Source organism: Mustelus asterias, chromosome 1 (assembly GCF_964213995.1).
Source record: "Mustelus asterias chromosome 1, sMusAst1.hap1.1, whole genome shotgun sequence".
NCBI lineage: Eukaryota > Metazoa > Chordata > Chondrichthyes > Carcharhiniformes > Triakidae > Mustelus > Mustelus asterias.
Genome location: NC_135801.1, coordinates 164,693,047 through 164,708,809, shown reverse-complemented (window position 1 = coordinate 164,708,809; position 15,763 = coordinate 164,693,047). Strand labels below are relative to the sequence as shown.

The window sequence follows — 15,763 nt, the reverse complement described above, 5'->3', positions numbered from 1 at the left end:
TGTAGACTCACTGTAATATAGTGTACATTTCAAGGACAGCAGGAGGCAAGATGATTCTCTGCATCTGCACAGCCCAACAACGTGTAAAGATGTAGGATTACGGTGATTCAGGTGACCACAAAGAAATAGTTACGGTTCCCTCAATTCTTTTTCAAACAAGTTTGATTACTTTTGCTTCGGAGCTGTGCCTCCTAGATAAGATTGCATTTTTAATCAATTAAATTAGGAAAACAGTAAAAATTACTGATCCTTGACCCTTGAACCCAAGAAAACCCAACAAGGAAAAACAGAAAATTACTCCAACACTTTCACGATTGAAACTGTGGGAGATTCCTGGTCAGACACGTGATGGAAAGGGTATTGGAGCATTGATCATTATCCATAGCTCCAGACTACGAGGTGCACGTAAAAGCAGATATTGCCACAGCAACTCGGAGAAGACACCACCACCTCCAAGGTTTTTAGCTGCTGTGAATGCTACTTATGCCCATGCATGGTGCGAGGTGATGCATTTTTGAGGATCAAATTTAAGTATGAATTATACTGAAAATGGCAGAATCCTTAGGAACATTAACAGAGGGATCTGGGCGTGCATGTCCACAGTTCCCTAAAAGTGGCAACACAGGTGGCCAAGATGATTAGGAAAGCATATGGCATGCTTGTCTTCATCAGCTGAGGCGTTGAGGGCAAGAGTTGGAAAATCATGTTGCAGCTATATAAAACCTTGGTTAGGCTGCATTTGGAGTAGTGTGTGCAGTTCTGGTCACCACATTACCGGGAGGATGTGGAAGCTTTGGAGAGTACAAAGGCTCATCAGGATGTTGCCTGGTCTCAAGGATGTTGGCTATGAGGAGAGGTTGAAGAAACTGTTTTCACTGGAAACACAGAGGCTGAGGGGAAATCTGATAGAGGTCTACAAAATTATGAGGGGCATAGACAGGGTGGATAGTCAGAGGCTTTTTCCGAGGGTGGAAGTGTCAATTACAAGGGTGCACAGGTTCGGGGGGGGGGGGGGGGAGGGGGTGGGGGAAGAAGAGTTTGAGAGAGATATGCGGGAAAAGTTTTTTCACAGAGTGGTGGGTGCCTGGAAAGTGCTGCCAGAAGTGGTGGTGGAAGCAGGCGCATTCGCAACATTTAAGAGGCACCTGGATGGGTAAATAAATAGGGAGGAAATAGAGGGATACGGACCAAGGTTTATTTTTTAAGTTTAGTTAGGGCAACATATGAGTGTGTATATCCTGGGCAGAAGAAAAAACAGGATGTGGAACATAGCAGCAATATTTAGGGTGTGAGTGGTGAAAGATACATATATATATAGGAAGCATGCTCTCCCTCACCATCCCATCCAACACCCTCTGGCATAAAACAATGTTTCTATTTTCAGGCTTTCAAATACTTAAAGAACGCTAGTTATACCTTTAGTTTCAAACCTGCGCTCCATTGCTCTAATTAAAGTATATTTATTAGTCATAAGTAGGCTTACATTCACACTGCAATGAAGTTACTGTGACATTCCACTTTTCTGTCTTTTGAAGTGATACAGAAGTTGACAATAGAACTAGGCCATTTAGGAATGAAATCAGGGAGCATTTCATCCCCCACAAAAAATAATGATGGAGAAAATCTGGAACCTGCTCTGACAAGAGTCCAGGTGTGCTAGCTGAAATTGAAGATGGAGGGAACAGGTTTTTGCTAGGCAAGGGCAGGCGTGGCAAAGGCATACATACGGAGTTGGCAGAGAGATCAGTGATTTGACTGAATGATAGAAGGCTTTTATTCACATGTTCCCCAAGTTCTCCCGTTTTAGAATGCAGTCCAAACCATGGCTTCTGCTTGCAACCAGATACTAACCGCACGCAGTCATTGTACAGGAGTTCAAAAGAAAAACCACCAGATCAAAACTATTAAATCAGACAAGTCAATTTTAATGGAAACCGTCTTTATTAAGTAACTTTTAATATCAGAAAAATAAAACTCTTATAATTCTCTTTACAGCAAATATATATCAGTGCTTTGGCCACATTAAGTTAAAGGCCCTTTATAAAATATATGGTTTTAAACTTTACTCAATAAATTGAATTTATATCCCTATCACTTCCCTACATATACATAACAAACGAGGTGTAGTAAAATTAGCAAATACTAAATTCTATTGGTATGTTTTTGCCATTCTCGGTTTGTGTTTTTAATAGAAATAGTACACGTTATTTCCTTGGCTTGTCAATCAGTGTACAATGCAATTTAAAGGTTTATAGATACAAAATACATGCTCAGTGAACATTCGTTCATTATCTATTCCAAGATGGCAACTAGTGTTAATCTTAATACTGACATCAACTAGTCTACAAGCAAAAATTAGCAGTGAAGTTACGCATTACATCATAGATGCCATCAAGGCAATTCTCATACTGAAAAAATCTCGAAATAAAAACCTTTATTTTTGTAAACTTTGAATACGAAATGTAACTTTTCAAGTGGAAATAAAAATAAAATTGTATATCTACTAGATGAATATATTTATATTTACAAATACAGAAGTTAAACTTGCCCTTGTTGAGTGGAGAACAAAAACCATTTTTGTACTGAAATAATGCTGTCGTATGGCAGTAGGAAAAATCAAATCTACTGGACCCTCTTGTTTCCCTTTTCAAACAATTTCCCCACTGCCAATTTTCTTGCTTTCCATTATCTGAAGGGATTGGCTATTTGCCAGGGTTTGGATTCACAGATGCAGATTACTTCCTGACATTTCATTCAAGCAGTCATCAATTGTGTGCAAGCCTCAACCGAGTGTTAGCAGGGTATTCAATTTCAGGAAATTGGGGTTACGTAACTGTAATCAGGTGCCAACAATTGTGTCAAATTTGGGGGGGGGTTGTCAATCTAGTGTCTCAAATGCCACTCCTGCAGAAACCAGTTAACTCAACACAAGTATGGATCCTCCCACTCTATGGCACATGGGACCTCCTCATGGCTTTGTTTCATCTACATCATTAAGTACACAAGGGTCATTTATTCAAGTCAAATTAAATTTTAAGTGATTTGTTATCCACGCCTCTAATTTTCTTCTTGCTGTTACACATCTTGCTCCAGGCAGGAGGTGGGATGATCAGTTACAAAACTTACCCCACCCTCTACTCAAAGTGCAATGGTACACATTACTTCATATTGAATTTAAGCTACTAGTCTGGTTGAAGAACACAAGTTCATCAAACTGATGCAGTCACTAAGTAGTCCTGGGACAAAGTTATAAGACTCTGATTAGGACCAGACTACATTATTCTCCACAAGGTTAATATTTCCAAATTATTTTCAATCAATTTAATACCAGAAGCTGTAAGCCACCAGTCCACTTATTTGAAATTTAATTTTTTTGTCAGCTAAAAATACCAAAGAGGACTTGCAGAGCTTGCAGTCACTTTTAATTTTAAATTTGCTTTCATGGCAATCATATAGAATGATCACCCTGACAACACAATTAAAATGAGATTTGGAAATTGGAGAACAACCGCCTCACACATTGGTTTCAGGAACAGGAATGCAAAACAAACCTCGGCTGGGGAGAGTGTGTAAAGTGCTAACCTACATTTCACAGTTTAACAGACCAGCCCCTCCAACAAACTGTCCGATGAAATAAATCCATCATCACTTAAATCTTGTGGAGCAGATACCTCTGGTTGATTATAACCATGGAACTTCACTGAACTTGGAAACCAAGTCCTTTCTATTTTGCGGGAGGAAGAGAAAAAAAATTCAAAGGCTACTAAACCTGACAAATAAAATGTAAGCTAGTGATGATCAGATTTAAGAGTCTTTTGTAAAGACAACTTGCTACAGGGACAGTTTTGCAAGACACTTGCTTTGAGAATACAAGGTTGGTGAAAGGAAGCATGCACAATTTGATCCAAAAAGTTACCACATCATTCCTTCACTTGGAGTAACATTTATGCAAGAGATTATAGAATCTTAAATGAGCCTATATTGCAGCTGGGGGAAAAAATCTTTTGTTTAAAATGAAAAAAAAGGGAAAAAAAACTTAAAAATGAATACACATCATTTATTATGTCTGCTGCAGGGTGCTCAGACCAGGATTTAGAAAGCACATTCTCCTGGGCTGTCCCATACTGATGTCTTGTTTTTTTAAAGCTATGGTGAATCTCCAAACTACACGCTCCCAACAGCAGATAGAAGACATTTCCTTGTTGATTTTGTAGTGGTATGGATTGCGGACACAGATGTTTGGAATCTTCCAAGGACATATTTAGAATCTAACATGAAGCATTGTGCATTTTACCTGTGCTGCCAAATCTCATTAATCATATACTCCATAGCACCACATGCAAAACCCATTTCATTTTCAAGCAAGCGAGAGAGAGATGACTGGTGAGTGTTTTGCTGCTGGGAAATCCACTATGAATCAGACAAGTGCCCACATAACAACTAGCTGCCAAAGGACAAGGTGCAAAACAACCTTGCCCACAAAGCAAATAGGACGGTGACCCCCGAGTCAACCATCTGGCAGTCCACACATACCGAGAGAAAAGCAAAGTTGCAGGTTTAATTAGACTGCTTTAAACAAATTGCATAGATTTCATCAACCGATCTATAGAAAGAATGGTGACCAAATCCACGTGATTCTCCCAATACTGTATACAATTTAAAACAAAGGTAATTCTTAACATTGGTCCTTCGGTGACCTCTCACCCCAAATCTAGCATCTTTATGGGTCATAATGGGCACTGAATTTAAACTTACTTAATTCTTGAAAATCTATTAACATGGAAAATGTGGAAATCAAACTCCAAGTTATTTGATATTTTAAAGGAATCAAATGAAAAACAATGATATTGTTTTCCACAGATTACACAATAAAACCAGTACAGCCAAAATGCAAATAAAACAGAAGTGGTCCAATTAACTAACTGTTTTCCCCTCACAGCCGCTAACTCAGTGGAGTTACCATGCAACAGAGAAACACTACTGCAAATACTACTGCCAAATTAAGCAGTAGTTCCACATAAACTAATTTAACACCCAACATAGGTGTTTTAATCAACTGTTTTACCTACTTCCGAAGCTACCCTCAGAGACCCGTAGGCTCAGGAGGATCAGCACACCAGTTGCCTCGAATAGATCAGTTATCAGTGCTACAGTTCAAGGAAGGTAAACGTGACTAAATCTTGATAATGATTAGATGTGGGCTTTTGACAATCATGAGCCTTAAATGAGCATCACAAACCCCTAAAAACTTCAAGTTTCCTTAATAATGCAAGAATGAAAGAAATCTAAACTATGCTAGAAGATGGACCCAGGGTTGTACAGTATAGATTAATAACTCTATAGCTTGAATTGCCTTCATCTGACCAGTTATTGGTCTTGGATGGCTCATAGTAAGAAGACACCATAGTGCCCCTAAAAGGGGTTACCAATACTCGATGCTTCTGAACACCTTGTAATAAAGCTGAGAAAAGTGGGCATTATCACTAAGTATTCATCAGGCTGGGTCCACAGATGAGAACAGAAAGACAAATGTATGGGCTGAGAAAGGAAGTGGCGCTGTGTATTGATCCACAAGTTAAAGGAGACAGTACAGTTAGAGGCTGAACCTCAATCATTCCTGGACAAATGACTGAGGTTGCTGAAGGTTTCAAAGTCGGGGCACTGCAGCTACCGGAGGGGTAATAATTGGTCAAGGCCCATAATATACCATGTGCTGAAAATCACAATTGTTCCATTAACCAGTGGTTTCCCCCCCCCCATCCCCCAAGAAACGAGCCAAGAATCTCAAAGGAATCATACTCTGGAAGCACTGGCAAACGACTCAAGCAGCCTGGGTGGAAATTACTTATCAAAGTGGCTGGAGATGAAGGCCCCAAAAAGGAAAAGATGATTCAAGAGTTTAATCTTCCTCCTCCACCCCCTCTGAAAACTAAACGTCTTGCCCCCCCACTATATTATGGGGTATTTCTTGATTTTACCTCACCGCTAAACTCGTTTATGCATCCTGCAACTGGGGTACTTTTAGTTAAAGACACATGGTATGTGTTACAGACACAAGACAAGTACAGCACAAGGCTGTAAACTGCCTAGCTCAATTTGGTTCAAAAATGTGAGATAGTCACATTTCCCATCACAAGCACAACTTGTTCAACATTTTTAAAAATGTTATGTAATAAAACAACTGGGGGGAGGGGAGGACGAGAATGAGAGAAAGAGGGTGAACCTTTCATAACTCAGTAATGAGTTAGCAGTTCTTCGTCCATAATTACAAATCTCTAGTGTAAGTTTTACTCAATATTTCACATTCATTACACTACTTCAATCCTTTCTCCTTCGTCCCAACTTTTAAGTCTTTTTGTTTACCCTCTTTCACTGCTCGATTTAAAGCTCTGGGGTAGAGTTCCATGGGTGCCAGCATCCCTCTGGTACCTCACCCAAGTGTGGACGCTTTCTTTATTTAAACCTATATTGGGTTGGGGTGTGTGCGTGTGTGTGTGTGTTTGTGTGTGTGTGTGGAGGTGGGGGAGAGAAAGAAGAGCAGAAGGAAAAACGAAAAAGCCAACAGGCTGTTAGATCACTTGTTAGGAGGTATCACAACTTCATTCAATTGCTTCCTCAAACCAAACAGTTACACATTTCCCAGCAGTAATAATTGGATAAAGTCAGATAGGGGATCAGTTTTGCTTTTGTTAGCATCCTTACTACAGGACTGCTAGAGATCAGCTAACTTGGCAGAGAATGGTAATCAATCAGACTCGAGGGCCTATATTCAGAACATGCATCCCTCTATATAAAAAGGGGTGTGTGTGGCAAAAGATTTTTTAAAAAAAACTCAAGGGCCACTTTCACACAGTCAATTACGTTCTCAAATCCTGCATGTACATTCTCAAATAAACTAACCCATCTTGTATTGTGATCCGTGAAATGAGTTTGCCTCAGCAAAAAAGATATTACCCAACTTATTTAAAATTTACAGAAAACTCTCAACCTAATCCTAAGAATCCAGCTACATAACAGTCACATTTTAGCAGTAGGAAGTTTTCAGACAAGTACCAACATACGTTCTCCCCTCTTTGCCCAATTACCACCCTCCCAAGTAGTCTATTAAGTTAAGAGTAGATGCGAATGGCCTGAGTAACAGGTGTGTTGCACACTGGACACTTTGGCTCTCCCTTGTCACAGATTCGGTTGGCACACTCCATACAGAAATGATTGTGGCCACACGGCACCAGGGCTGCGATCACTTCACTTTCAAAGCAGACCACACAATCACGTTTCCCCCGGGCCATTCCAGAGCCGGACGAGTCGGTGGGTGAACCGGAGGTGGTGCTACCATTGGAAGAGGAGTAGCTTGTACCATTGGAGAAGGCTGATATGTATACTGGAAGCTCAACTTGACTCGCCATGTTCAAGGGGTCGCTGCATGGTCTTCTGGCAAGGGGGAACTCTATGTTTTCTATGAAGGTTGGTGATAGACGAGGGGTAGTTGGTTGGCTATCACGGGCTATTGTGCCAGTTGTCGATTCATTACCAAAGCCAATAGGGTTTGCCTGTTCAAACGGACACCAGATCACAGATGGAGCTGTGGCTGGAAGGGGGTCAAAAGCAGGCGATTCAAACCCCAGATCTTCAGAACTCATGGTTGCAAATGATTCTCCAAACCAGAAACCACCTGCACTGAATGGACTTGTTGGGCTGAAATCAGTCATCTGGTTACTTCCAAAGTAGGAATCAGTCGATCCACTGCCGAGGGAGCTTGAGCTATCATTTCTGTAGCTGGAGAGAAGTCTATTGCGGGCAGGAGGAATGGAGTTCATTTTCCCCCATGTGGTCTCAAATCCGCTGCTGTCAAAACTCACATCTGTGCCATTGGAATGAAAGTCATTTTCTTCATTGATTTCGATGTAATTGCCTGTACGAACAGCAATGTGCGCTTCTATTTCTTCCCTGGCCCGATCAACATTTTCAGGCATGCCAGTCACTTCGAACACTGGCTCTTTATCACGGCTAGGAGTGACTATGTATGTATGGGTTTGTTGCTGAATTCGCTTGATTGTGGCACCCTTGGGCCCGACCACCAGACCCACCACACGGTAGGGCACTCGTACCTGAATGGTGGTTTGCCCAGGTAGATTTGGGGTGCCAGGTACAGAGAGGCCAGCTATCCCAGGTGCCGCCCCAGGCACGGCTCCATTTTTATTCCTTGACGCTCGGATCATTGAAAAGTGTTCTGCTGCTGAAATGATCTCTCTTTTCGCCATAGCCACGTCCTCCTTCCTCCCAGTGACCACAAAAATGGGCTCCTCTCCTCTAACTGGAGTCTTGATGTACGTGTTGGTTTTTGCTCTCAGTGCCTTGATTTTGCAACCTGCAGATATTAAAGAATGGAGGTGAGGGAAAGGGGAAAAAAAGAAAAGAGAAAAAAGTTAGTAAAACAAAACATGCAATAAAAGATCATGCTTTCTGCATTTGCAACACAAACATATCAGAATCATAATGAGCTTTCCTCAAACATTTCTGGAAAAACTTATGGGAAAGGTAGTGTGTGCAAGATTTCAAACCAAAACATGGCACAACTCATTTTTTCCCTTAAAAAAATTAATGCAACTAACTTTCATTTCCATACAGGACACAAAACCCATTTAACATTGTACGGGAGGGTAACATTCAAGTGAGGGGAAATACAGGAGTAGAAATCAGGCGTTGGTTGGGGGAGGGGGGGGGTGGTGGGGGGGGGGGGGGGGTGGAGGAAAGGTGGTAGAAAGAGGCAAGGAAATTTAGGAAATGAGTAAATGCAGTGTTGACACCAACGATGTACTTGCTGAAAGGATAGGAAAGCAGATTCAGTAGTAACTTTCAAGAGTGTATTGGATAGATACTTGTAAACGGAGAAATCTGCAAGTCTATGAGGAAATGCAAAGTGGGTCTAAAATTGGACATTTTTAAAAGGCTGAATGATCTCCTCCTGTGCTGCCCCATTCTATAAATGGCTATTGCTTTTACATCAAGTGTGGTAATTGCCAGTAACAGACACCTCACAATAAAGAGATCAGAGCAGAAAACAAATGGAGGACCAGTTGCCATTTCATCCTTCACTGCTACTATATTTCAAACCGAGTGCCCACTTGCATCACCAAGACTGAGACCCATAGACAAAGAGGGCAATTAGACCATTTGAACATTTAAAAAATGAAAGACATTTCACAGATGGATCATTTTCAGGTTTATTTATTGGGCGGCACGGCGGCACAGTGGTTAGCACTGCTGCCTCACAGTGCCAGGAACCCGGGTTCAATTCCGGCCTTGGGTCACTGTGTGGAGTTTGCACATTCTCCCTTCCCTGTGTCTGCGTGTGTGGTTAGGTTAATTGGCTAAATTTGCTAAACTTGCTAAATTGCCCCTAGTGTTGGGGATTGGCAGGGTAAATTTGTGGGGTTACGAGAATAGGGCCTGGGTGGGATTGTAGTCAGTACATACTCGATGGGCCGAATGGTGGCCTCCTGTATTGTAGGGATTCTATGATTAGTATCACAAGTAGGCTTACATTAACTACTATGAAAATCCCCTAGTCGCCACACTCTGGCACCTGTTTGGTTACTCTGAGGGAGAGTTTAGCACGGCCAATGCACCGAACCAGCACTCCTTTCGGGAGGAAACCAGAGCACCCGGAGAAAGCTCACGCAGACACAAGAAGAATGAGCAGATTCTGCACAGATAGTGATCCAAGCTGGGGCTCCCTGGTGCTGTGAGGCAGCAGTGCTAAACACTGTGCACCACAGCAAGAACGAAACATTCAGAAACCCAACAATAGAGGGATTCAACAAGGCAGAGAGAATCCTCGATAACTTCCAAATATCCTTCTGTGGAAATTTAGATTTGCAGGAATGATGTTCATTGGAATTTGAACATTTGATAGGGAGTTCTGCTGGTGCTGCTTACTCATGTATCATTGCACAGCACCGGATTGGCCGTGCAATGGATGCACCAACATTCCCCAATGCTTTCCATGGTCAGGAAAATCCAATCAGCGTACCTCTAGGAGCATAGATCAGAAAGCAATATTCATTACCAGCCCTGGCTCAACTAAATAAAACACTGGTCTTGCGCTCTTCCACCAAAGCCACTCATTATTCCAGGATGATCCTGGAATGCAAACATAACCCCGGCATCTTTTCTCTGATTTGTCATACAAAGATAATATTTGATCAGCTGTTGACATCTCCCTCTCTTTCCTTAGCCCTCCCAGTAAAACCTCCGCACCTCCTCAGCTCCGAATTCTGAACTCATCTGCACTTAAGCCTACTCCAAGTTCATCTTGTCCACGAGACCCATCTCTTGCTCTCTCAATCCTATTCTCACTAAACGATTGACCACCGAGCTTCACTTTTTGGCTCTTATCGTTAGCCGTTTTCCCTCCCCGGGTACTGTTCCTCTCACCTTCAAGTCGGCTGTCATCAAAAAAACCCTCGCCTTTTCCTCAAGTCCTCAAATATGTTTTCACCTTTTAAATCTGTCAATCTTCCACAGAACACCATGTTTGAACCTCTCCAAATCAGGTTTCTAACCCTGCCACAGTACTGAAATCATGAGGCCATGAACAAGATCCTGTGACACAGCTATTCCACCTCATCCTTCAACTTGTCTGCAGCCTTGGACAAGGTTGACCACACCATCTTCCTACAACGCCTTTCCATGGTTACCACTGGACTGCTCGCAATGCTCCACTCATCTAATTGCAGCCAGAGTCACCTGCAATGACTTTTCTCCCTGCTCCCTCACCATTACACCTTGTATTCTCTCAATGAACCCATTTCTTATTTATATGTTGCCTCTTGACTATCACAGAACGAACATACAACAAAGAACAGTACATCACAGGAACAGGCCCTTTGGCCCTCCAAGCCTGCGCCGATCACGTTGTCCTATTTAGACCAACCGCTTATATCCCTTTATTCCCCATCTGATCGTGTGTCTATCCAGATAAGTCTTAAATGTCTGCCTCAATCACCTCACTTGGCAGTGCATTCCAAGCCCCCACCACCCTCTGTGTAAAAAGAAACTTGCCTCGCACATCTCCACCGAACCTTTCGCACCTTTATCTTGAACTTGTGCCTCCTTGTAATTGTCATTTCTGCCCTTGGAAAAAGCTTCCAACTGTTCATCCTATCCATACCCCTCAATTTTATAAACTTCTATCAAGTCGCCCCTCAGCCTCCGTCTTTGCAGGGAGAACAATCCCAGTTTATTCAATCTCTCAATATGATTGGAGGTGGCCATTTGGCCCTTGGAGCCTGCTTTGCTATTCAATAAGATTGTGACTGATCTGATTATGGCCTCAATTCCATTTTCCTGCCTACCCCCTATACCCTTCGACTCTCTTGTCAATGCAGAATCTACCCAACTCAGCTTTAAATATATTCAATGACCTTGCCTCCACTGCTGTCTGGGGAAGAGAAGCCCAGTGTCGAACGAGCAGAAATTCCTCCTTTGTAGGACCAAAATCCTCATCAGCAGTCCGTCTAACAAGCTTCACCTCCTTAGCCACCGATGCCATCCTTCTTGTTAGCAAATGAGATTGAACCAGATTGTCAATATTGGTGTCATATCGAAGATGAGCTTCTGACCATGCATACACACCAAGACCATCCATTATCTCTGTAATATTACCAGACTTCATCTCATCTCTTGCTGAAACCTTCATCCATGGTTTTCATTACCTGTAGACTTGACCAATCCAATGAATGCTTTCTTGGCTGGTCTCCTAGCCTCAAAGTAGAGGTCATTCAAATCTCTTCTGCCTGCACTCCAACTCATAGCAGGTCCCATTCATGCACCACCCTACATTCACAGACTTATATCAGCCCCAGATTAAGCAATGCCTTGATTTCAAATCCCTCCATGGCCTCACCCCTCATCTCCTTCTGTCCGTAACACCATAAGACGTAGGAGCAGAAGTAGGCCATTTGGCCCATCGAGTCTGCTGCGCCATTCAATGAAATCATGACTGACCAGACAATCCTCAACTCCACTTTGCTGACTTCAATTCCCTTGCTGATCTAAAAATTCTCAGCCTTGAGCATACTGAATAACACAGCCTCTACTGCCCTCTGGATTCACTACCCTCAGAAGAAATTCTTCCTCATCTCTGTATTAAATGGGTGGGCCCTTACTCGATTATGTCCTCTGGTCCTAAACTCTCCCCAAGGGGAAACAACCTCTCAGCATCTACCCTGTCAATCCCGCTGAGAACCCTATATGTCTCCATAAGGTCGTGTCTCATTCTAAACTCCAATGTGTACAGGGTCAACCTACTTAACCTCTTCTCATAAGAAAATGCCTTCATATCCACGATCAATCTATTGAACCTTCTCTGGACTGCCTCCAATGTCAATATATCTTTCCTTAGATAAGGAAATCAAAACTGTTCACGGTATTCCAGGTGTGGTCTAACTAGTGCCACGTACAGTTTTAACAAGAATTCCTTATTTTTTATATTCCATTTCCTTTGAAATAAAGGCCAACATTCCATTTGCCTTCCCTATTACCTGCTGAACTTTGATTTATGCATGAGGACCCTCAAATCCCTGTGCTGCAGCTTTCTGCAGTCTTTCCCCATTTAAATATTCAGCTCATTTATTCTTCCTGCTCAAGTGCGTAACGTGACATTATATTCCAGCTGCCAAGTTTTGGCTCCTCACTTAACCTGTCTATATCTCACCTGTAGCCTCTTGTTGTCTATCACCCTTCTACGTTCAATGGCATTACCATTCGGAATCCCCCACTAACCTCCTGGGGGTTACCATTGCCCAGAAACAGAATTGGACTAGCTATATAAATACTGTGGTTTGTAGAGCAGGTCAAAGGCTAGGAACCTTGCAGCAAGTAACTCATCTCCTGACTCCCCAAACACTGTCCACAATCTACAAAACACAAGTCAGGAGTGTGATGATACTGTGCTATTAATATATTTTATGCTTAAAAGGGGGAGACTGCTTTAAGAGGCAACGTTTTGTAAAAGCAGTCAGTTTGTCTGGCAGGGATGCAGAAGACCCTAAGCAAGCAAAATAATTACTCATTTTAGCCATGCAAGTATTTTTTTCACAGAAGGCTTAATGTTTTTTTAAAATTAAAGTAATAAGGTGAGTTAGGTGTACAGGGACAGAGTTATGTGATACTAGAAATGGGAAAAGTTTGTAGGAAAATACAGTTTAATTTTAAAAAGAGCAGTTGCTGAATGGAGCCATTTAAAGGCAGAAGTCTGGAGGCTCTCTCTGATAAGATCTCTGAAGCACCAAGATTATTAACAAAGGTCAAAGCAAGGATGCCTGTGTTTTGCTGTGTGTTTTAGTTCTTTTAAGTCTAAGAGAAATATTGCTCAATTGGAACTGATATGCCGATAAATTGTTGGGGTCTAGTCTGGCTTCATAATATATCTTGGGTTCTTAGGTGGCATCCTAAGAATATTCTCCACTTGGATGAGTGCAGCTCAACTTCATCCAGGACAAAGCTACCTGCGTGATTGCTACCCCCTTCCACAAGTATTCAACACCTCCAGCTCTGAGGAGGTGATGGCCAAGTGGTATTATCGCTAGACTTTTAATCCAGAAACTCAGCTAATGTTCTGGGGACCATGTTCTGGGGCCATGGCAGATAGTGAAATTTGAATTAAATAAAAATAGAACAATCATAGAATCCCTACAGTGCAGGAGGCCATTCGGCCCATTGAGTCTGCACCAACCACAATCCCACCCAGGCCCTATTCCTATAACCCCACATATTTACTCTGCCAATCCCCCTGACACTAGGGTCAATTTAGTATGGCCAATCAACCTAACCTGCACATCTTTGGACTGTGGGAGGAAACTGGAGCACCTGGAGGAAACCCATGCAGACACACAGAGAATGTGCAAACTCCACACAGACAGTAACCCGAGGCCGGAATTGAACCCGGGTCCCTGGCGCTGAGAGGCAGCAGTGCCAACCACAATAATGGAATTAAGAACATACTGATGGCCATGAAACCACTGTCGACTGTCGGAAAAATCCATTTGGTTCACTCATGTCCTTGAGGAAAGGACATCTGCCACCCTGATTTGGTCTGGCCTACATGTGACTCCAGAGCCATAGCAATGGGGTTGACTCTCAACTGCCCTCTGGCAACTAAAGATGGGCAATAAATGCTAGCCAGCAATGCCTATGTCCCATGAATGAACAAAAACCAATGAATAAAAAAAACTTTGATGAACAGTGGTATCTGTGTGTACAATCCACAAGATGCACTGCAGGAACTCACCAAGGTTCCTTAGGCAGCACCTTCCAAACCCACGACCATCTGGAAGGACAAAAGCCGCAACTGCCTGGGAATACCACGACTTTGAGATCCCCCTTCAAGTTACTCATCATCCTGACTTGGAAATCTATCACCGTTCTTTCACAGAGTCAAAAGTACTGGAATTCCGTCCCAGCAGCACTGTGGGTGTACCTACACGCAGTGATTCAAGGCGGCAGCTCACCACCATCTTCTGAAGGACAACTAGGGATTGGCAATAAATGCTGGCTTTGCCAGTGACACTCACATACCATAAAATGAATTTTAAAAATGAAAAGCTTCGACATCCTGCCTACAGCGATCATACAATTGCATTCAGCTCATGGTTCTAAGTAACCTAGGAAACTCCTCCCAGATAGGCAGGGCCCTCAAATGTGACACATTTGTGCACATCCTGATTCCAAGCACTCTTACTGTCTCCATCACAACTTATTGTGTAGGCTCAGAACTGGAGGAAGGCCAACACATACAGCAAATAACTATGACAGTGGAAATATGACTAGCCTCAGGGAAGTAGCAAACACAATACTGTGCCAACTTTACACTGTGCTCGCTCCCAGATGTACAAGCAGCTTCCTGTCAGTTCATTAATGGAATGAGACAACTCCCTTCAAAACACCTGTTCTGAAAAACATGAGCTGTTTGAATTGTGATGAAAGTATTTGTAACTTCCAGTGCTATATTAGCCCTACCTTCAAGTTTAACTGTGATTGAATGGTTTGCGTTGCAAAATGGAAGTTTGGAAAAGATACAAAACACCAAACTTTGGGGGGGGGAATGTAGCCCTGGAGAAAAACATTTTCTTAAGGGTTCTTTTTAACCTTAAGTGAGAATTTCAGGAGCTTCGCCAATGCAATAAGCAATATTTTAAATAATATATTTAAATAATATATAATATGGACAGCACAGTGGTTAGCACTGCTGTCTCTCAGCGCCAGGGACCCACGTTCGATTCCCAGCTTGGGTCAGTGCGTGTGGAGTTTGCACATTCTCCGTGTCTGCGTGGGTTTCCTCCGGGTGCTCTGGTTTCCTCCCATAGTTGAAAGACATGCTGGTTAGGAACATTGACCCAAACAGGTGCCGGAGTGTGGTGACTGAGGGACTTCACATTAACTTCATTGCAGTGTTAATGTGTAAGGTCCTTACGTGTGACTAATAAATAAACTTTAAAATCCAATTTGAAGTTCTAAAATTCTAATAGAGAACTTTTATGAATACTATAAAAGCGTTATGGAGTTCATCTAGTGCAAAGTGGTGACAAATTATTGATTTATCATTTAAAATTCTTTCCCCATCAGCAACTTAACTTCAATCAGAGGCATGTTTTAAAGGGCTGTGCTTTCTCCTTCACTGAGGGAGTATTCCATGTTATCAATATGGTCAAGAGCTTCAAGTTTCAAGCTTCAAGGTGTCCAAATCACCAACAACCTGTCC

General features: G+C 42.4%; 1 protein-coding gene across 1 annotated transcript; it reads right to left on the bottom strand.

The window, feature by feature from the left end:
* Positions 1 to 1,932: 1,932 nt before the first annotated feature.
* On the bottom strand, positions 1,933 to 11,554 carry mex3c (mex-3 RNA binding family member C). The gene is made up of 2 exons (XM_078197984.1): positions 11,398 to 11,554; positions 1,933 to 8,368 (listed from the first exon to the last, which is right to left on the bottom strand). The coding sequence occupies exons 1-2, from the start codon at positions 11,552 to 11,554 to the stop codon at positions 7,110 to 7,112; spliced, it is 1,416 nt and encodes a 471-aa protein (XP_078054110.1). The 3' UTR covers positions 1,933 to 7,109.
* Positions 11,555 to 15,763: the final 4,209 nt, after the last annotated feature.

What these genes read in the sequence shown, in the direction of transcription:
- mex3c (XM_078197984.1), bottom strand. Translation starts at nt 11,554, where the DNA reads ATGGCATCGGTGGCTAAGGAGGTGAAGCTTGTTAGACGGACTGCTGAT. An exon ending in TATATTTAAAGCTGAGTTGG is followed by an intron (nt 8,369 to 11,397) that starts GTAGATTCTGCA and finishes TAATATCTGCAG; the next exon opens with GTTGCAAAATCAAGGCACTG.